The sequence below is a fragment of the Pungitius pungitius genome, chromosome 18 (genome assembly GCF_949316345.1).
Source record: "Pungitius pungitius chromosome 18, fPunPun2.1, whole genome shotgun sequence".
NCBI classification, from domain to species: Eukaryota; Metazoa; Chordata; class Actinopteri; order Perciformes; family Gasterosteidae; genus Pungitius; species Pungitius pungitius.
In genome coordinates, this window is record NC_084917.1 from 15,071,291 (window position 1) to 15,092,615 (window position 21,325).

General features: G+C 42.3%; 2 protein-coding genes across 2 annotated transcripts in view; both read right to left on the bottom strand.

Annotated features, from left to right (window-relative positions):
• LOC119226183 (LIM/homeobox protein LMX-1.2-like) overlaps positions 1-1,009 on the bottom strand; it is a 28,545-nt gene extending 27,536 nt beyond the window's left edge. The window contains exon 1 of the mRNA XM_037483794.2: positions 699-1,009. Within this exon, the coding sequence (XP_037339691.1) occupies positions 699-765 (67 nt within the window). The 5' untranslated portion in view covers positions 766-1,009. The remainder of the gene's footprint in view (positions 1-698) is intronic.
• Positions 1,010-8,721: 7,712 nt separating this feature from the next.
• mvb12ba (multivesicular body subunit 12Ba) lies at positions 8,722-21,325 on the bottom strand. The gene is made up of 10 exons (XM_037485285.2): positions 21,060-21,325; positions 18,856-18,978; positions 17,971-18,078; positions 17,709-17,805; positions 16,000-16,129; positions 15,638-15,775; positions 13,878-13,972; positions 11,991-12,046; positions 11,709-11,768; positions 8,722-11,310 (listed from the first exon to the last, which is right to left on the bottom strand). The coding sequence occupies exons 2-10, from the start codon at positions 18,964-18,966 to the stop codon at positions 11,224-11,226; spliced, it is 882 nt and encodes a 293-aa protein (XP_037341182.2). The 5' UTR covers positions 18,967-18,978; positions 21,060-21,325; the 3' UTR covers positions 8,722-11,223.

The window sequence follows — 21,325 nt, forward strand, 5'->3', positions numbered from 1 at the left end:
CCAACAATATAGAAATGGCTTGTGCAGTTTGGAGATCCAAAACACCTGGGGGAGAAAAATATGTTTTCTTGACCAGTAACCCCTCTAAAAAAATAAAATAATTATTGTTTAAATTGATCACAATGTTTTTGTATAATTATTGAAATGCAGAATACAGTCCCATTTTGCTACAAAAAAAAAAAACGCATGAAAAAAAATCTTTATGGAGAAGTGATTTCTGACAAGCTGCACAGAAGAATGGAGCTGAGAGACAAGATCGAAATTTTGAGTTATGATTTTGAAATGTTTTATTTTAATCTAAAAGACTCCCGTAAAGATTAAAATGAGCAGGCAGATCTGAAAACAACTTGTTTATTCGATTGAAGACGTTACAGCAGATCTCCTTTCAGTTCTCTCATCACTAAGGACTTATATGATTATACATGTTTTATATATATATGTATGTATTTATATATATAATATATAACGTGTATTAATATTACATAAAGATAATTCGTTGTAATTTTGTTCCTCAAATATGTGTATATACACTACATATATATATTTAGGAGTGTGTGTGTGTGTAGATACAAGTGTATTAAAATCAATAATTGTATATGCCTTAATACTATTATATATATTTATATTCTTATATTGCACGCCACAGCCTGGAGCAGGAAGGGGGAAGCCCGTAGCAGCGCGCGGTCCCGTGGACTCACCGATCATCCCGTCCAGAGAGCCCGCGTCCGTCCGCAGACGATCTTCTATCTTAATGTCGTTCAGCATCGTTACGCGGCGGATCGATGACCTGTTACGAACTTCCACAAGGCGTGAGATGGCGGTCCGCGTGACAAATCCCCCACAGAGCGTCGAGCAGCGGCACACGACTACAACAATGGAACTAAATACAAATCCTCCAAGTGCTCAAAGCCCGAGCGGGAAGTCGGTGTCCGGTGAGGGGGGGGGGCGGAATCAGCAGCTGTACATCCAGAGGTTCCGGCGCTCTTAACCGTGGTGTTGTATCCCGAGCTCTAGCCGCCCTTTCAAAGAGGGTCACGGCGGAGATAAAAAAAAAAGCCCCCCCCCCTCCCCTCCCTCCCCCGGCCTCCACCGAGCGCCGTCCCCGCCGCGCTGCAGCGGTATTGGTGCCCGGAGGTCCGGATGGATCCGCCTCCACGAGAGGCTGCATGCGCAGTGAGTGCGCGTGGGCCTCCTGACTGCTGCTGCGTGTGAAATCACATCACCTCACGGCATCACTTGTGTCCCCAAAACATGCCCCATGCACGAGGACAACCAGCCTGCTGTCCGCATTGTTGGGCATTTTAGTTTTAGCAGCCAGGTGCATTCGCTGCAGCACATTAGAATAAAGCAAAGCCTTATTCCTGTTCTGTACTGGCAGCATCTTTCCTATTAAGAAGTGAGCCCACATCACACATCGCAGCAGTGGCCTACAGGCCAGAATCTGCTGCTTACATGCATGTACACTGGAAGGATCAATTCACCTTTATCTGAATTTATAAATATGAGAATGTCCTAATAAATGCAAAAAAATTGGGGAATTTTTCGAAAGTGTCCTTAATGACAATGCAAAGGGGGTGAGGGAGGTTTTCTTCATGGTCACCCCTGATTTCACATAGAAGTGTTCTACAGTTGGGTTTGATATGTTCCTGCGGCCCGTAATTGTTTTCCTTCTATTTCCCTGTGAAGGCCTTCAGTCTGAGCTCCCTTGGTCAATATCAACTCACAACATTCAATGCAGCAGAAGAGCTGCTCTCTTATTGGAACCCGTGTGCACGTGCAGCCTGATGGGGAACTGATGCGCATCGTTAAAAGGCAACTTTTGGCTTTCACAATACGGATAAATATTCACGTCTCCATTATTGAATATTGTCCACTGATAACATCACGTGATTGTACAGGCAGATATGGAACACAGGCGATATATCCGGTGGTTTCAAATAAAGCCTCGCAGATTTATCAGCCCCCCCCCCCTCCTTTCCCTCTTTTTCTTATCTCTCTTCCCCCGCCAGCCCGAGATCAGCTGTGTGAAAAGCAATATAAAGTCATCAGCTGTCTGCTCTTTGGCTCCTGCTGCATTTAGCAGTTTGCTCGCAGATCGGAATCATCATGATGTATGAGCGGCGCGAGGAGCCTTTTATTAACGGGAAATGAAATCTATTGAAAGATGCGCGCGGGTCAGGTTCAATTAAGAGGGTGTGTGTGTGTGTGTGTGTGTGTGTGTGTGTGTGTGTGTGTGTGTGTGTATTTGATGTAGTTTACAGAAAACAATAATGCTTTTTTTCATTTAAGAATGCAGCATAAACAATCGGCAATGCTTAAAGGTTTATTTATAGAGGAACTTCGAACAAGGTTACATAGTCAAATAAAAGAGATGGATTCCAAACGAGAAATCACATTTAATCTAAAGTTTAGAAATAATATTATGGGAAACTTGTTGTTATTCATTAATTCTTTAATAGTAAATAATAAATGCATTTTTTCCTTTTAATAATTATAGAAATCGTTTAAATCACAGCAATAAAAGTATCTCTTTTGAATCGGTGTGAGGGATCATTGTAGCCAGTCCTGACGCCCTGTGGTCAGAAGATGAAGCTCACTGAGACAAAGTCACTGAGGGCAGAATTACAGCAGGGGGAATCCCTCAAAAACGACCCACGGGGTTCCCTTCAACCAAAGGATTGTATTTATTTTAACTTACTGCATCCAAAAGCAAACAACGTCTAATAAGTCTCCCACGATCTTAGAAATGACTTGTAAAAGTGTAATGTCAAACAAATGCAGCAACGTCCCCTTCATTGAGATGATCATGCACAGAAAGAAGGACCGCCATGATCTTCACAAAACAAAATAAAGAACAATAATACTCGACTCGTCCTTATGTCAGTCACATGTGGCAACCAACGCTGAAGACAATGTGACAAGTGTGCTGCAAGTTGTAGCCACGTGGTAACGTCCAGCTCTGAAAGGGGAAGCCCTGCGTTCCCCCCAACGTCCAGCAGGGGGCGACTCCTCTGCTCCTATAGAAATCTATGAGAAAATAACTCTACTTCTCTCTTCCAGTTAAGGTCGAATAGGCCATAAAACAGGGTTTGCTTGATAGATGAGGTGTATGTGTTTTTCAGCTAGGCCTTTTAACCTTTTTGCATTTTTTTTCTTTAACTGAAGTTTTTTGTTGAGTCTTTGTTGAGTTCTACAAACCTAAGGCGCGGGTGGGGCGACCTGCCCACAGACAGTGGAACACACCACATGCCTGCAACAGGATCAGCAGCTGCAACCCTGTTCACTGTAATGGGTGGATTCAACCTCAGCTCTATCTGCGCTGCACGGCTCATGTTTACCCCGGGGGTTAATGAGACCATGTTGCCACGCATGACGTCCAATCAACAGCTCATTCTGCTAATTAGACAGCAGCTGTCTTACAGCACAGATGCAATGAAAAGAGGTGGTTTGAAGTTCTCAACAATCAAACGCCGCTTTACTGCCTGTAAATCGAATGCAACGCATGTACACAGGAGGATGTGAGTATGGGAGCGGCAGAGACTCTTTGATGGCATGTGCCCCACACATTGACTTCCATCATGTCTATGATTTTAACCAGCAGCTTGAGTCTAAGTGACAGTTCCTCTGGAAACCAGCAGCAGCCGATGTCCTTATAAACACTTGTTTATGATGTCTGCGTACACAAAATGCTGTGTGATGGTTCAAAGCAGTTGGAAGGTTTAGTGGAAAATTAGGCAGCAGTCTTAAAGTAGTTGTGGTGGAACCAGCATGAAGCCCTCAGGGGAGACGTGTGCAACAGGACGCCGGCAGGTGGTTCTGAAAAGTGTCTGTACTGACCACCATGGGCTCCTCTGGCCATATAGGAGTCTATGAGAAAATGATTCTACTGCTCTCTTGATTTACCCCCTTAGAAACATTGTAAACATGAGTTTTATGGTCGCTAAACTTTAAAGTATTCTTTGATACAGCATGGTGTTCATTTAGGGAATTGTTAGGAGTCAAATAGACCATAAAGCAGGGGTGGGGGTTCGGAATCTTCTGTAATATAACCTTGTCTTTATACTTTGCATCATTATCTCTTTGAATAAAATGGCATGTATTTAGGTTCATATAAGCGTCTCCCACATCATTTTGTTTGGGTTTCTGCATCAGAGGGAACTAACAAAAGGACACATCTCTATGTGTCCTTATTGACATTACAATGTTCAAGTAACCAGCTATAAAAATGAAGCATTTATGGGCTTTTTAAAAATAATTTGAATTCTTAGGCACATTACGATATAACATAAACGAGCTTTGGCCCATTAGATGGCGCTTGGTGGTTTGCGATAACGGCTTGAGGGTACGCTCACAAGAGGCACTGTTTTTAAAAGGCGCGTAGGCTGCGTTCAAAACCAAGCAGCAAAAGGGTTTCTACTGTCTCTGTGAACCTGACCCGAGAACGCCACTAAAGACTCAACACGTGGGTTAGCCGAGCAGCAGCCTGCCTCTGCGTTTATGTGGAAACAAGTCAGTGCTCTATTAATCAACTAAGTGCAGCACCATCATCAGCCCATTACAAGTATTTATCTCACAGTAATTGCTGACATGTTAATTGCCCGTAATGACAATCCGCCTCACTCAGTGCTGTGCTGTAGGAGGAGGTGTGTACAACTCTAAGGGCCGCTGAGTGATGAGTGTGTAAGTGTGTGTGTGTGTGTGTGTGTGTGGGTCAAAGAGAGACAGAGCGAGAGTTTCCATCAGCTGGTTTGGAGCAAAAGGAGTCGCCTTGTAAGCGTCTAACATACGTAGCGGAGAAACCTGAGAGAGGCCCTCAGGGAACCGTTTCATTGGACACGTTTATTTGTTCTTTGATGTCAGCTAGTGTTGGCCATATTTCATGTAGTGTGGAGATAAAGACAATATAAACATATCATGGAGAACACGCTGACAGCAGGAACAGCTTATGTGGCAAAACACTTTGACTCTTTTTTTCACCAAAGGGCAAAAAAAAAGCCTGGAGTTGCCTTTTTTGCAGTTGCCATGTTGCTTTTTGGAAACCACTAAACAGAAGTCACCATATTTGGAACGTGGAGGAGAATGGAGGACAAAAACTTACCGACTTACCGTAAGTATAAATAAAAAATTTAATAATTAAATGTATAAATAAGTACAGGAATAAATAAATGCATAAAAAAATACAGTAATAAATAAAAAAATGCGTAAATAAATAAAAAATGTATGAATCAATAAATAAATGCTGAAATAAGTAAATGAGTGTAACCATAAATAAATAAAAGTTGATAATAAAACAGGTCATAAACAAATACATACCATATATTTATTTCTACATTTCTGTTCTCCTACATTTATTTATTTATTTATGGGTCTGTATCATATATTTATTTTGCCTGCATTTGCACACGTATTTATGCGTGTGTCTGTATGCTAATGAGGTGGGAGGTCCTAACCTCTGTCTGAAGCAGGATTGGTCAGAGCAGTGTGATCGTTCCTGGTCTACTCTTTCTGTCTTGAACTTCGCTCCCCGGCAGAAGCTGTTAGCATTTGGCTACATGCTATTTTCAAACCATTTCAAATGGATTGGGATCGTTAGCAAACGATTCAGAGAAGCACGTTAAGAAATGAAGATGGATGGATGGAAGCTGACCAAACAGTGGTCGATCCTCCTTAAACCACAGGAGCGTCCATCGGATATTTTGTTATCCTTTCGGGGGCACAGCTGTAGTACGGAATAAGGTAATAATGTCAAGTGTTTTTTCTGGTTATACTAACTATCTTTGAAAAGTGGCTTTATATCATTTTGCAAATTAACTGACGTTTTAGGAACTTTTTACACAGTTGCCATGGAATAAACTCAGTATATCAGAAAATTTGCAACCCCTCATTATTTATATATATATATATATATATATATATATATATATATATATATATATATATATATATATATATATATATATACACACACCTAAAGGATTATTAGGAACACCATACTAATACTGTGTTTGACCCCCTTTCGCCTTCAGAACTGCCTTAATTCTACGTTGCATTGATTCAACAAGGTGCAGAAAGCATTCTTTAGAAATGGTGGCCCATATTGATGGGACAGCATCTTGCAGTTGATGGAGATTTGTGGGAGGCACATCCAGGGCACCAAGCTCCCGTTCCACCACATCCCAAAGATGCTCTATTGGATTGAGATCTGGTGACTGTGGGGGCCATTTTATTACAGTGAACTCATTGTCATGTTCAAGAAACCAATTTGAAATGATGTGAGCTTAGTGACATGGTGCATTATCCTGCTGGAAGTAGCCATCAGAGGATGGTACATGGTGGCCATAAAGGGATGGAGATGGTCAGAAACAATGCTCAGGTAGGCCGTGACATTTAAACGATGCCCAATTGGCACTAAGGGGCCTAAAGTGGGCCAAGAAAACATCCCCCACACCATTACACCACCACCAGCAGCCTGCACAGTGGTAACAAGGCATGATGGATCCATGTTCTCATGCTCTTTACGCCAAATTCGGACTCTACCATCTGAATGTTTCAACAGAAATCGAGACTCATCAGACCAGGCAACATTTTTCCAGTCTTCAACTGTTCAATTTTGGTGAGCTCTTGCAATTGTAGCCTCTTTTCCTATTTATAGTGGAGATGAGTGGTATCCAGTGGGGTCTTCTGCCGTTGTAGCCCATCCGCCTCAAGGTTTTGCGTGTTGTGGCTTCACAAAGGCTTTGCTGCATACCTCGGTTGAGTGTTTTTTTTAGTCCAAGTCGCTCTTCTATCAGCTTGAATCAGTCGGTCCATTTTCCTCTGACCTCTAGCATCAACAAGGCATTTTCGCCCACAGGACTGCCGCATACTGGATGGTTTTCCCTTTTCACACCATTCTTTGTAAACCCTAGAAATGGTTGTGCGTGAAAATCCCAGTAACTGAGCAGATTGTGAAATACTCAGACCGGCCTGCCTGGCACCAACAACCAGGCCACGCTCAGAACTGCTTAAATCACCTTTCCCATTCTGACATTCAGTTTGGAGTTCAGGAGATTCTTGACCAGGACCACACCCCTAAATGCATTGAAGCAACTGCTGTGTGATTGGTTGATTAGATAATTGCATTAATGAGAAATTGAACAGGTGTTCCTAATAATCCTTTAGGTGAGTGTAATTGAAGGAAGGATGAATGGGCAAATTTACAGAGACATTCTTGACAGAAATCTGCTGCCATCTACCAGGATGATGAAGATGAAACGACGGTGGACATTTCAGCAAGACAATGATCCCAAACACACAGCCAAGAAAACTCAACTGGTTTCAAAGAAAGAAAATGAAGCTGCTAAAATGGCCCAGCCAATCACCTGACTTAAATCCCATTGAAGATCTATGGAAAGAACTGAAGATTCATAGCAGAGGCCCACGGAACCTTCAAGATTTGAAGAGTGTTTGAGTGGAAGAATGATCCAAAATCCCACCAGAGCAAAGCATGACACTAGTTTCTCCATCCAGGAGGCGTCTTGAAGCTGTCATTACCAAAAAAGGCTTTGGTACAAAGTATTGAATAAATATCAGTAAGCGTGTTCAATACTTTTTCCCTGTGTCATTTCACATTATTACACATAACTTCTGAACATCTTTGTTTTGGTTTCTTTGTATGTATGTATTATTTGGGTTTGTTAAAAAAACATATCAATAGCTCCTTTGGAAATATATTTACTGAGAAAAATGGTGACGTGTTCAATAATTATTTCACCCGCTGTATGCACTACTGTGATGTTCACAAAACCCTTTGGGGCCCAAAGTTCTCCCTTCTGCATTAGAGTGAGAACCAGTAACAGGACACACTTTGTCATTCGGTTGAATGACAAAGTGTGTCCTGTTACTGGTTCCACCGACCATCTGTTTTCGGTGCAGTGATGCAGCTCCAGATGTTGGATCGGCTGCTCTTATATACTCCACTCCATAAAGCAGCCGGCAGGGCCAGCCACATGTTTGCTGGAGAGCTAATTGACTTGTGTTTGTGAGTTAACCTTTGAGAAAATAAAGACACACAGAGATGAAAAGGACCAAGCCAATTCAAAGCAATGGAAGAGGCTCACGTTGGCTTTCGTTGTACGGAGCTGGCTGTAAACTGGGCTTTGAAGCTTTAATGGAACACAGAACAGAAGGACGACTTACCAGCAACTTGTATTACACCCAAGACAATTCTGTCATTATTATACCCATTTTCAACTAGTGTGATATGTTCTTAGACGACAACAATACAGTTGATTAAAGGTCATAGGTCTTTAAAAATAAATAAGGTTCATCGAGCTCAGATCATTTTCTGCAAATCTACCCTCATGAAGTATGAATCAATAAATATTCATTTCAGACTCAGGGTCCAGACTCCCGATTGTTTAAAAGAAATGATTTTGATCCATAATGGCTTGGGAGAGACGTTCCTTTTTCATATGGGCTGGATTATCTGCCAGTGTGAGTTGGAAGAAGATCACCAAAAATATAACCTCGGACTGGTACTTTACGTTGAGTTAACACTACTAACCAAACCAGTGCAGATGGGCCATCTCATACTGATGATACTTGATGAAACTGGTCCTCTTCAGCTGACCTGAAATCAGCGGGGGCTGCTGCATTATCATCGTCATACTGAGCACTGCTGTGTGGGAAGTATTTTTGAAAGTAGTAAAGAGATGTGCACTGAGACAAGGAATCACTGTGTCAGCATCCAGGCCACATGTGAGCCGCCAAGGCTTCGGACAGCAGTCCACCAAGATGGACGTTTATTGGTAAAATACAGTTATAAATAATGAGGTACTTGTCATATAGAAAGATAAACAAACCATTGTATGAAGATAGGTTGGACTAACTACATATAGGAAGCTTTAGCATTATGACTTCAACATTAAGAGATCCTTAATAGGGCCATGAAGGTTTGGAAAGACCCCGTTAATTAAATCACTTAAAACGGAATGGTGAATTTATTTATCTTTGTCAAATATAAAAACTAGTTTGAAGAGCTGAAATTTGTAAGTCTGACACGCATGCATAAAAGAAACCAGGAAGCAGGCACAGCATGTATATAAACCATTCGATGTAGGGATCAGGCTTGCTGTTGAATTACGTCACTAAATTGTCCACTAAATCAAGGACTCCAGTTAATAATACTTTAATAAAACCACCTCAATACAAATTCAACTGATGCTGTTTTGTTCATTCTTTAGTGGATGAGATCATTTGACATCTTTAACTTTTGATCGCTAACCTACAAAAATAATGGTCCTATTGAAACCTCTGACTCTGTACATGCAAACTGACATATCAAAGCACTGTTCGTTGTTAATGCAGACACAATATCACTTAGCTTTTTAAATGTTTTAGCTGAGAAATAATATCAAACACGCAGCTTCACAGGGACATGAACCCATGCCACATGCCCCCAGTGCTAATGATAAAGCGATACGTTACATTTCTGTGAGCCTTTAGGAGAACATGGTCACAATACTGAGACAATAAATTAGACACAAAAATAGAAAATAAAAAAAGGAGTTAATCCATGCATTTATGACTTGGTAGCAAAGAAACTTTAAACAAATGTGAAACAAAAAAGTAAAACAAGGTCACAGAAATTCTTAAAACTATTGAATACAATACTGCATTTACATAACGGAGTACTGAAAGTGGTACTAAAATACACACACACACATCTATTTGGAGTGAATGTAAGGGTAACCTCTCCCATAAAGGGCTTAGCAGGCAATGAAGAGGACGATGACCTCTGACCTACTGGTAGTCTGTTCACGTCAACAGTCAGCAGGAAGAAGTGGCTGGAGTTCAAAGGCGATTGGACCAGCAGCAGCAGCAGCAGGGGGAGTGTGACACGCCCCTTCCTTGTTGATGCTGCAATGATCCTAGGCAAGACCTTTCACTTTGTCACGGAGGACTGATCTAAATATAACTAAATAAAACCGCTAATTCAAGTTGTCCGACTTTTTAAAACAAATCAAGCTAAAAGCAACAAAACAAGGTGAATTAAAGACATGACTTAGTTAGGCTTTCAATGTGGAACCAATTTCTTTGACAAAAAAAAAAAAGAGCACTTTAGCTGGACTTTGTGCCAGCATGAAGAACAATTAGTAACACTTTCACTGTAAAGGCCTTCAATGCAGACTACACAGCATCCAAGCCTTCACACGGCTTGCAACATGGGGGGGGGGGGGGGGGGGCATCAAACCGTCCAAGTCAGTGGCACAGAGGAATTGACAGGAAGGAAGGAACTTTGAGAAATAAAAGCCAATATATATATTTATATACTCTCCCAAACATTTTGAGCGCAGTAGACACTCGACATTAGAGAGTTAACTGTAAATTGTGCGCTAGTTAAAGAAGCAAGTGTCAGACAGACAGAATTCATAGAACCCTGATTACATAAGTGAGTGTTTAAGATCAAATGAGCTGTTCCTCTTTCCATGACTTTTTATATACACGTTTCATTCCAAATGAATTGTTTGTAAAAGTATGGTATTGCTATCAAAACTCAAAATGATAGCCAGCCCTAAAAAGAAGGCAGAGAATCCATTAGTGATGGTTGCAAAGAATGGCAAGAGTAGTGGTAAGTGAGGTCCAGCAGCGTAACAGTGGTTCTATATGAAATGCCCAAACACATTAACAGTAACATCACTCCCAGTGCATGCTGGGACAACATGACATTTCCTTTTGTATTCCCAACACGTGAATGTGGACTACTGGCCCTCGTGGTGCTGATGACGCACCACTGCTTTCCATTTCACAGAGCGAAAGGCCGACCGGCAGAGCCCAGATTCTCTTACCTTGTTTGGAACAAGTCCTTCAGGTCAAACAGTTTATTCGTAATGTAGGCAACACCACTCCATTGTTCGAAGAAAAGTAAAGTGATTCTGAAATCATACCAGTGAGATTCCTCTCATTGTTCAGTTGCTTTTTTCTCCATTTCCTCTTAAAAAGCCAGCGCATCAGTTGTTGAGTAGTGGTTTCAGCCGGAGTCTCTCAGTGTCCTCCTTCTCTCCGTGTTTACAGTTTCACTTCCTTTAGGATCCAACAGAACCCACTTAAAGACAGTAACATCATCCAAAAGTTGGAGGAAATATTATTTGTAGTTGTTTTTGTTTGTTTTCTCCTCGGGGACTGTATGTTGTGGGCAGCGCCTCAGTAGTTGTGTACAGGTCTCTCCTGCCGAGGGGGGCCTCAGGCCTCAGAGCTCAGGGACGTCCTCGTGGGACTGGGGGGCAGGCGAGCTGCTGCACTGTGCTCTGTGCGGAAACTGTAATCATACTGACAGAGGAGAGGCAATCATCATTGTTATATAATGAGAGCTGAGAGATGCTCCACATTGTCTACCAATCTTTCTATTTCTATGGAAGAGCCACACTGGCCTCTGGTGGACACAGCGTGTCCCTACAGGAACCCCCCCACATGCGCCCTGTTGCATAAAAACATTCAACTGACGTAAAACAGCTTCATTCCATGACTAGGCACTTTTAAGGAATCGATGCATGTGTGTATATAAAAAAATGAAAGGATAATTCATGTTTGTTACATTGTGGTCTTAATAGTAATATTGCTACAAGTTCTCATCACTGTTCCAGGTGTTGACATCTAAATGCAGTTTTAGATGATAAATTGCTTGTAAGACTTTAGTAAGCCCAACTTAATTACGCCTGTCTTCTCACCTCCTTCTCAATCTCAGCCAGAGACTTGATTGTGATGCCCATCAGATCCACCTGCTGCAGCTGAAGAACAATGACAGTTAGTTTGTTGTCCAGCCAAGTAAACAAGTTCTGCTTCAACTAATGATTCCTTTACAATCATTTACTTTTGACAACGTTTACAGAACATCTACCAGCCACACAGGAGGAGCAGCTCCCAGGTTAAACAGTGGTGTTAAAGCACACCACTGGACTCTTGTAGGAGGATCAAATCTGAGCCATCAGAGGGCCTCAGGCTTCACTTACATCGGACGAGGCACAGGCAAACTTGTCAGAGATCATGAAAGGCACCCCGTCCATGGCTGAAAGAGAAGCACAAAGAAAAAAACATTTACCAACAGATGTCGCAGAGGGTTCCATCAGTATTATGTGAAGCTATTGACAGGTGGGATGGTCACAATCGTGGCATTGTGGTCTGTAATTAGTTGTGGTACAAATAATGTTTGACATGATCTTAACTATTTCATTGTCCTGTTTTGCTGATTTTATAACTCATATCATATAGTCTAAAAAGGCTGATCTTGAATTAACAGCATGCTGCCTGAACAACACCTGAATGGAGCCAATAGAAAACCAGGAGGGTTCACTCCAAGATAGAACCAAACATACCTCAAACAAAGGAAATTGGATATTAAGCTTTTAGCTTTTTTTTAAAACTGGTTTTAAAGAATAATTTAATACCAATGTCTCACAAATTCAAACAAGGGCTCTCTTGTGACGTTTCAGTAGGATATGACCTGGTCTTTAATATCACATTCTCAATCATAACCCATAACCAGCGATGCACCACAGTGTCAATCGGAACCATAACAATCAAATTCTTCTTCTTCTTGAAATAGAAAAAACATTTCTAGCTTTCGTCTTTAATACACTGTGTTATGCTGATTAATTGAATTAATAAGATTTGTTTGTTGTTATTTGCTAACTGCAAAAGCAATAACCAGGAGTTGGTATTGGGCACAGGACGGATTTAATGTAATCATCATAACTAATCTGACCCTGGACCAGCTATGCTAATACCGTATTTTTGCGACTATAAGGCGCACTTAAAATCCTTTTTTTTCTAAAAAAACGGCGCGTGCGCCTTGTAATCCGGAGCGCCATATATATGGATCAATTGGTTGATCCATACTGGTTAACGAGGATCCATTGGAGGGAAAATCTGGTGCCAGCAGCCGCGGTAATTCCAGCTCCAACAGCGTATTGTAACGGACTGTGTTTTCATGTTCTGGAGCGGCGTTGCACTTTACAGAGTTTTGGGATGGTCAGTGAAGGGCGCACAATGTGACGTCACTCATCTTAGTGCCACCTATGGGGACGCGGGAATTGTTGTTGTTTTGGAGAGCGATGCTGTGTTTTTGTTCGGCGCATGCTACGGCCGACAGTGGCCTGTTTCTCCACAATAAAACCCAGAAGATAAGCACATTGTCCAGAGACAATTAGCGAGAGTCGCTACAGTACATTAAAGCTCGTAGTTGGATGTCGGGATCGCGCTGACGGTCCGCCGCGAGGCGCCACCGTCTGTTCCAGCGCTGCCTCTCGGTGCAAGATGCACCAAAGCATTTGCCAAGAACGTTTTCATTAATCAAGAACGAAAGTTGGAGGTTCAGAGATATTGTTAATATCCACATTAACGTTTGAACAACGTTACCTTGGGAGTGAAGAGTTTTCAGAACGCTTAATAACGTTTGATTTAGCACAGCCCGATCTAGTGGATGCATAACGCAGCCCCAGTCAAACGTTTTACTGCAGTTACTTCTATGCGCCTTGTGATCCGGTGCGCTCTATATATGAAAATAGTTCTAAAATTGGCGATTTATTGAAGGTGCGCCTTGTAATTCAGTGCGCCGTATAGTTGCGAAAATACGGTAATCTGATGGAGTTTGAGCAGAAAAGCAGATTTGATTCTTAGACATATTTGTGGCTGGAGAAGAATTGGAAAACACTCCTAGCAAAATAGACACTGCAACTTTCTTGATCATTACAATGAATGCAATGTTCTATCCAAGAAAGGGAAGGGTTTATTCTAAGTACATTTCTCCACATACTGACACCACCATGAGTAGAATGGCAGCTTTCAAATAGACATTAGTGATTTGGTGGAGGACGCTTGGAAGAAGGCAAACTGCTGACCTGAGATGGCATACAGGTTGGAGTTCTGGTGCTCATAGTCCGGTCTGGTACTGTTCTTCCCTCTGAAGCTGGCTGGGAGGGTCATGGAAATGTGTCTTTGGACAAAAAGAAAACGGAAAAAAAAGCCCATGGTAAGGTCAATGAGGGTAAAGAATGGATCAATGCATCAGTGCCTTGCTGCTGCATGTCCACACTGTGCAGCTGGAAGTTCTAAAAGTCTCAGTCAGGTTACCGAGGAATATCGAATTGTTGCAAAGAACTTCAAAAAAGGTGGAGTCCAAATATGTCCAATTTAAAGAATACATTCTGTATACACAGCAGTCATGGAGAGAAGGCCCAAGTAACTTTGTTTGAGGGAGGGACCACCACAAAAACAAATCAGGTGGGTACAAAGCTGCTGAGCAGACTGTGGCTGCTTCAGGCCTCATTAGATCGGGATAAACTGGAGCAAGGTGGAGTTGAGAAGAGCTGAAGATGTTTCATACGAGGGGGTCAGGGATGCCATTATTTACGCTTACTTTCATCAGCAACCAACACTTACTAACAGTGAAGTGGGATCCAGATTTTGATTTTATGGGGAATTCATCCTTTTGATGTTGCAGTTAGTACAGGGGGAGCCACCCGTATTAGATGCCTTTGTTAAAATATGCTGGGTTTGTAATAACACTTGGTTTCATGCTCGTATATGGTCAGAGGTAACATAGTATCGAGCGGGCTTCTTTTTTTGCAATGTGCAGCAATAACTCAAATACTTTATTGGACATGAGATAGCAGCTGCTGCACTGGCTGGACCATCAAGTGCTGATGTTGTTTGTTCATTGGATACATGCCAGCAAAATGAAAAGCAAAGGTTTCACCCCCAAAGACAGAATGTCCTTCGTAACATTGTTCTCCTTCACAGTGGTCTGAAGATAGATCCGTTTGTATTCCCTGAAGGAAATAGAGTCGACGTGCAGTGAACATCCACTGTTCTCGTGTGAGGACTGAGCAGCATCTCCCCAATTCGTGTAAATGCATGTGTGGAATACACCAACAGCACATGGGTCAGCACCCAGGTAGCAAAGGGGAGGAACATTTACAGAAACTTTCCATTGGAAGTTTCAGAATATTTGAAAATTTCTACTTTTTCTTTGCAAAAGCATATAACAGGGAACTTAAAATGTTTTTGAGAGCCTGGATGCTGCTGGTTGGAGACGTTGTCTGCCGTAAACATAAACGTTGTGTTGGTTTTGTCATTATTGATCACTTGGTAAACTGAAGTGTTCATTTAAACACCAAGTTTATTTGTATACAGTAGGCTAATGTTTTACAGCAGGGCCACAACAGGGTACACCATCACCTCCATTATTCATGGCTGTTGGGGTCCATCAAAAAGCGGCGTTGGATGACTTAAATAAAACTAATTACTGCAAATGAAAGGCTGAAAAAAACAATATGGGATATAGGATGTATGGAATGCACCACATGCTGTTCTTCAGGGAAAACCAGAGGCCTGAGAAGCTTAACTCATTTCATGTTTAGAAGTGGACGTTTGTTGGGCGGGTGAGCACAGGGAATTCACTACTGTATACTATTTCATGTTTGTGTTATTCAATGAAAGAATAAACTTCTACTCACAAATTAATTAAGTAGAAAATGTCATTTTAAAGTTGTATTAGAAATGTCCGCATGCATGTCTGCTTATGTCAGAGACAACAAAGGAAATAGCGTTTAAGAACCCTAACATTTCCAGTGAGTGTGCATCCCTAGTGTGGACATACTTGGGCATGGGAGCAGCTGGGACCGGGGCCGAGCTGGAGTTCACATTGTGGATGTTGTTGGTGGTCGGGGTGTGTGCGGAGTCCTGGGCCCGATGAACGTTCCCCATGCGGTACCAGATCCCCATGTTGTTGAGCTCTCTGTGAAACAAAGCAATGAAAGGAAATCTCAGATGGTGTAGAAAGGTTAAGAGGCTTGACATAAAGCACGTCTACATTTTGTTTATTCTTTTCAAACCCCACAAAGAGGTCAAAACTTTGATGCTTCTGTTTTCTTAAGTCAAGAGGTAAAAAAGGTGTAAAAAGTGTAAAAAGAACACAGAGGAAGAGACTTCCCTCGCCGCCACGCAGGGCACGCTGCTCACCCTATGAAGGTGTACTGCGGGGGGGCCTGCTTGGTGCGTCCCAGGATGCGGATGTCACATATCGCTGCCTCAGTGGAGTCCCGAGGAATAAACTTGATGCAGAGTCGCCTCTTTCGGAAGGCCTGCTCCTCTGGGGGACAGAGACAGACGGAGCGTGATGAAGATACAGCTGATCCGATTGGTTCCCTGGGAGCAATTCCGTCTGCCACCTGGTACAATCTCCATGTTTGTTTCTCCTCCTTGCTAGCGCTAACAAAAACATATATTTGTGTCTGGAACAACAAAAACAGTTGTACGGTGTGCCGTACCGGGAAGACATTACGACACACGCACAGGCCCGTCGTGACAAGGCAACCAAAACAAGCAACTGCTTGGGGCCCCAAGACAACGACTGGTTAAGAATAAAACTGTGTGAGGCCCCTTTGATAGTCAATGCAGTAAAGTGCAATGACACTGTTATCGGGATCCCCCTCAAGGAGCCCCTCTCATGAGCAAAATACAAAACCTCGTCGGTCGGCAGTCATCATGAAGCGGAATTATGCTTCAGGAAGCCAGAAAAGGAAGAAGAGAAAAGAAGAGGAGGATAATAAAAGACAAGGTAGTGGTAAGTGATAAATTACACAGGATAAAATAGCTCTACTTATCGTGGTGTAATTTTGCAGCAGGTAGGCTAGCAAGAATATGTTTATGTTAGTCCGTTGGACAGAGACTTCCGATTGGGCACTCGCATGTGCTGTACCTGACTGCCTGACCCTCAACGTGCACCTGTGTTGAAAACAATTTAACCCTCACCCTAAACACTTCTAAAACACATTGCTGCCAGCGCTGTTTATCATAACAATACTTCTGTACTGTCACATCATACTACTAAATTGACTAAACTACGCTTAAACCCTTTTTGACCGCCAAGGGTGCATCACCAAAGTAGGACGTGATCGTAAATAAATTAACAGGTTTTGCCATTGTTATTAGATCTGAACGAGCGGAGCGCTTGGACCCAGGAGAGGCTAAATGTCACGTGTCACACGTGACATTTCATGATGTACCATAGTACCACCAAGAAATAAAAACTACTTTCACCCCTGACTATACGTCACATCGTATCATATTATGAACAGAAATGGACTAAAGTGAGCTCAAGTAGACAAGTTGAAAGCCTGAAATATCCCATTTGAAGTTCAATAACATTACAAATGTTAAGAATAAATACACAAGAAAGTAAACCGGGTATATTTTCTTTCTATAAGCAAGAAAGAAGTCTGTGCGTATAAGTTAATAAATTGCTTGTGTGGTTTTTATTGACTGTATTGCCTTAAGATTGCAATATTACTTTTAGATTAAAGTTCAGGGCTTAATTGAATTTAAAGTAATCGGAAAATGTTTTCTCTTTGCCTAAAACATATCATGCTGTGGAGGTGAAGCATATCTTTCTAAATTAAATGGAATAAGAAGATTACCATCTCTATCTGCATTTGGTTTTTCAGTTCAAGGCTTTCACTGTCACGCGCAGCAGGTTGCTAGGCAACAGGAGCAGGGGTAGAAAAGCTGATGATGCAAGCAGAAAGTCCCCCTTGTAGGCCAGACCGTGCCATCTAAGGGACTGCTTGGTTCAGCCAATCATTAGGGCAAGACCTCTTTGGGGATTTAAAGATCAAATTGGATCCTTTCCGACAAACCGACTGGATGCTTTCAGTGACTTGATAACTCACGAGTGTCGACAGTCTCCTGGATCGGGATGAAACCCACAGGCAGAGTGTCCTTGATGTCGATCAGCTTCATGTCTACAAGGACATTGCCTAAATGGCTCTTTGGAAGAACAACATGAAGAGGAGGGAGGAAGAGGAAGAAGAAAGAGGAGAGGGTTGTGAATCTGACATGCTCCAAATCTTCAAAGGGTTTATTTCCAATACTTGATGTATACTATAAGATAGTAACAGGCATCAGCGATTCAGGAGGGGAGTTTTAACTCACATTCTCTTTAGAAAAGGCCCTTGTGAAGCACAGGTAGCGGGTCACCTTGGATTTGAAAAGGCCATCTTTCCATAGATCAGCATCCAGGCCGTCTGTTGTCGTAGCGACCTGGAGGCAGATGAGTAAAGGGAGGAGGGGGGTCATAAAATAATCGTTTTTAACAGGCTACACACCTGATACATGTATTTGCTACTCATCAGTAGTTTAGTATCGAGCTTTGAGTGATCACCATAATGGAAATAATGAAAACTTAAATGCAGCTGTAAAGAAGGTGTCTCAGTTCAGTATACAGAAATCAAATAAGTGCTCCTTTAGCAGTAAAATAAAGTTAAATGGTTGTGTATGGGGCTGGTGGTTTCAGTCACAGCAAACACACTGGTCCTTAAGTCCTCTTGTTCAACAGCAAACATCACAGTGCAACTTACGTTACGTTGGGTCTGCATGAATATCAACCTACACTGTATATTTCTTGACTTTGAATTGGTCAGTAAACAATGCTGCAATTAGTATTATTTGTTCATCTTCTGAATTGTGTTTAATGATGAAGAAATGCATTTTTTGACAAAGCAAAAGGATAACAAGTCGAACTTTAGAGCGTTGCAATTTTCTGGCAAATTAGCAAAAGTCTGGGTCTGGATCCTTGTAGACCAGCTGTTATAATTAAACAATAAAAGGGATCTGTATATGCCAATATGCTACTACTATATTATCAATGTTCTAAAATGAGTACATTTTATGCTGATCTGATTTTAGTGGCTTTTGGTGGCATCTTTTAAATATCTAGACAGTGCAGCTTTTTATTAGCTTCTGTAAATCCAAATCGGTGAGTTCATTAGCGTCTTGTTATTCAGCTGCCTTTTTGTGCAGATGTGTTAAATAACACACCACATCATATCCAGTGGGTGCCCTGTTCCTGGAGGCTACGACCCCGACTCCAGTGATGGGGTCCATGGGCATCTCTGGCAAAGCTTCAGAAAGGTCCCGCACCTCAGGCATCTTTGTAGCGTTCTAAAAACAAAAAAGCATCATTAAAAGGTTGTTGTGTTTACAATGAGGCTAAGGTATGTCACTATGCTAAAATGTTTTTCATTTACTACTACACACATTGAGTGATTCTGAACCACCAGGCCACCACCTGGTACCGGTTATTAACTGGGCCACAAAGATTTCATCTGACAAGAACCATCATCCTTCAGAACCAATGGAACGGGTACGGGTCAATATGCTGAAGTGGTGTGCACGTTGTAGCATTGTTCCCAAGTAGTTATTCTTTGGTGGTGACCAGCCACAATATCAATTCATTTTATTTTATTTTGTATAGCCCAAAATCACAAATCACAAATTTGCCTCAGAGGGCTTTACAGTCTGTAGACATGCAACATCGTCTGTCCCGAAACCCTCACATCGGCACAGGAAAAACTCCCTAAAAAAATGAAAAACCCCTTCCATGGGGAAAAAAGGGAAGCAACCCCTTCAACACTGCCACATTTGTTTTATTGTCCAAAATGGGTCAAATGATTGTATTGTGGGGCTGAGCGCAGTGCACGGCCCCTCCTTCACTCCTTTCTCAAACGCAACACAGCATCCTGAACAGCCACTTCACTGTGTGAACTCTCGGAATCGAAAGCACGATCATGCGTGGTGTTATCTAATAATTCATTTAGAAATTGAGCATAGAAGAACTGGTGAACTGAAGTGAGATTTACACTGACAAAGGAGACCCTCTTGAAGCAGAAGGGACAACAGAGACCTCCCACATAGTATCTCCTTGACTACCACAGGCATCTGGGCAAAGAACAATGACACTCCGTAGAGAAGTCTGACTGACTCAATACCCGTCTCAGGTTGAAGGGCAAACATCTTAAAGTCTCTTGTGTTCTCAAAGACGTTTCTGTTATAAATGGACCTTCCAGCCCACAGTTGGGTCTCTCATGTAGCTCTGGCACAAATCACAAAGGATTGGGATGTGTATTCTGAAAATCTGTATCACAGTTTTGGGGAATATACTGAATGTTTCAATCCTGAGCCATATGGGCTGAGCAGAATGGGTGTATAGCCTCACTATGACATTGTTAGTCTGCAGATTGCTGCTTTAGGGAGCTAAATCTACCAGATGACGGTTCATTCCAGCTTTGCATCATGTTCCCAGCCGACTGGACCCCATGTGGTCCACTGAGGTCTGTCCATCAAAATGATCAAATTCAGAGGGTTTGCTCCTAGCAAACTAAGACACAGATGTAGGGCAGTACCCGACTGGTCAGTCAAGGCTTCTGCAGCATCGCTGTCATATTTAACATCACTTGAAAGCCATATTGCATTAAAACAAATTCCAGTTATGTAAATACACCTTAATACTATATTCAAACATGTCATAACTTTTATAGTAAATTAATTTTAGTAAAACAAAAATAGTAAAAGTGTGTCATCATTAATCTTCTGTTTTGTCTCAATGTTTGTCTGTTGTTATACCTACTGATAATAGTATTTAATAATCTATAACATAATACATTTATTGCTTGTGGGTATAGGAAGCCTGCCTGTCCTCGGTTGGAAGAATATCTAATGTGAGTGGTGTTGAAGCGGATAAAGGGTTAGTGAAAACAAAACATAAAATGTAATCATCTGCGCCCGTGTAGCAACTCAATTGGACATGTCCTCCTCACACTGGGCAAGGCAAGCATGGGCTCCGATGCTACACAGCCAACAACCGTGGAGACAACCAACCCAGCCGCTTATCTCGATCCATGGCACGCCAACACGCCGCTAAACCATGACCAGTGTTCACCCCGCACTCGGTTAGAAGAGGAGCCGACACGGCTAACGAGCTAGTCGGCTAGCGTTAGCACGCTAACGGTGGTAACCGAACACCAGCTGCGACCAGCCCGTAGCAAAGGCTGTCAGGCCGTAACGATGGGTGTCCCTGACCGGGCCGGTATGCGAACGTCCGCCACACGTATCTAATGGAGTCATTGTAGTAACGGTATCCCACAGTCTAAGAGAAAATGAGTTTACGTGCAAGTGTCGCTGACGCCGAATCTGCGTGCGTTGCTAATGGTGGCTAGCTAGCCGAGAAACGTTAGACCACTTACCGGTTAACGGTTCACTTCGGTCGATGTTTTTTCTGAGTTTTCCTTTCTCGCGCTTTTTCACAGCGTCGGTGAGACGCGCTTTTTTAAAAATAAATATATATAATCAACGAACCAATGCGAAAAGTAAGCTCCTGTGTGTGCATTTGCATGGTGGTTCTCCAGCTAGCGGTTTCGGGAGGGGGGCTTCGATGGAGCTGCTGGAAGGGAACCGGGCAGTGATCACTGAACCGACCGCTGGAGCCTCGCCCCTGCTCCCGCCCCGGTGC

Excerpts from the sequence above, each read along its gene's own strand:
- mvb12ba (XM_037485285.2), bottom strand. The coding sequence starts at position 18,966 with ATGCCTGAGGTGCGGGACCTTTCTGAAGCTTTGCCAGAGATGCCCATG. Across the intron at positions 17,806-17,970 it reads GGGCCTTTTCTAAAGAGAAT|AGCCATTTAGGCAATGTCCT; the intron begins GTGAGTTAAAAC and ends GTTCTTCCAAAG. Across the intron at positions 11,311-11,708 it reads TGGCTGAGATTGAGAAGGAG|TATGATTACAGTTTCCGCAC; the intron begins GTGAGAAGACAG and ends CTCCTCTGTCAG.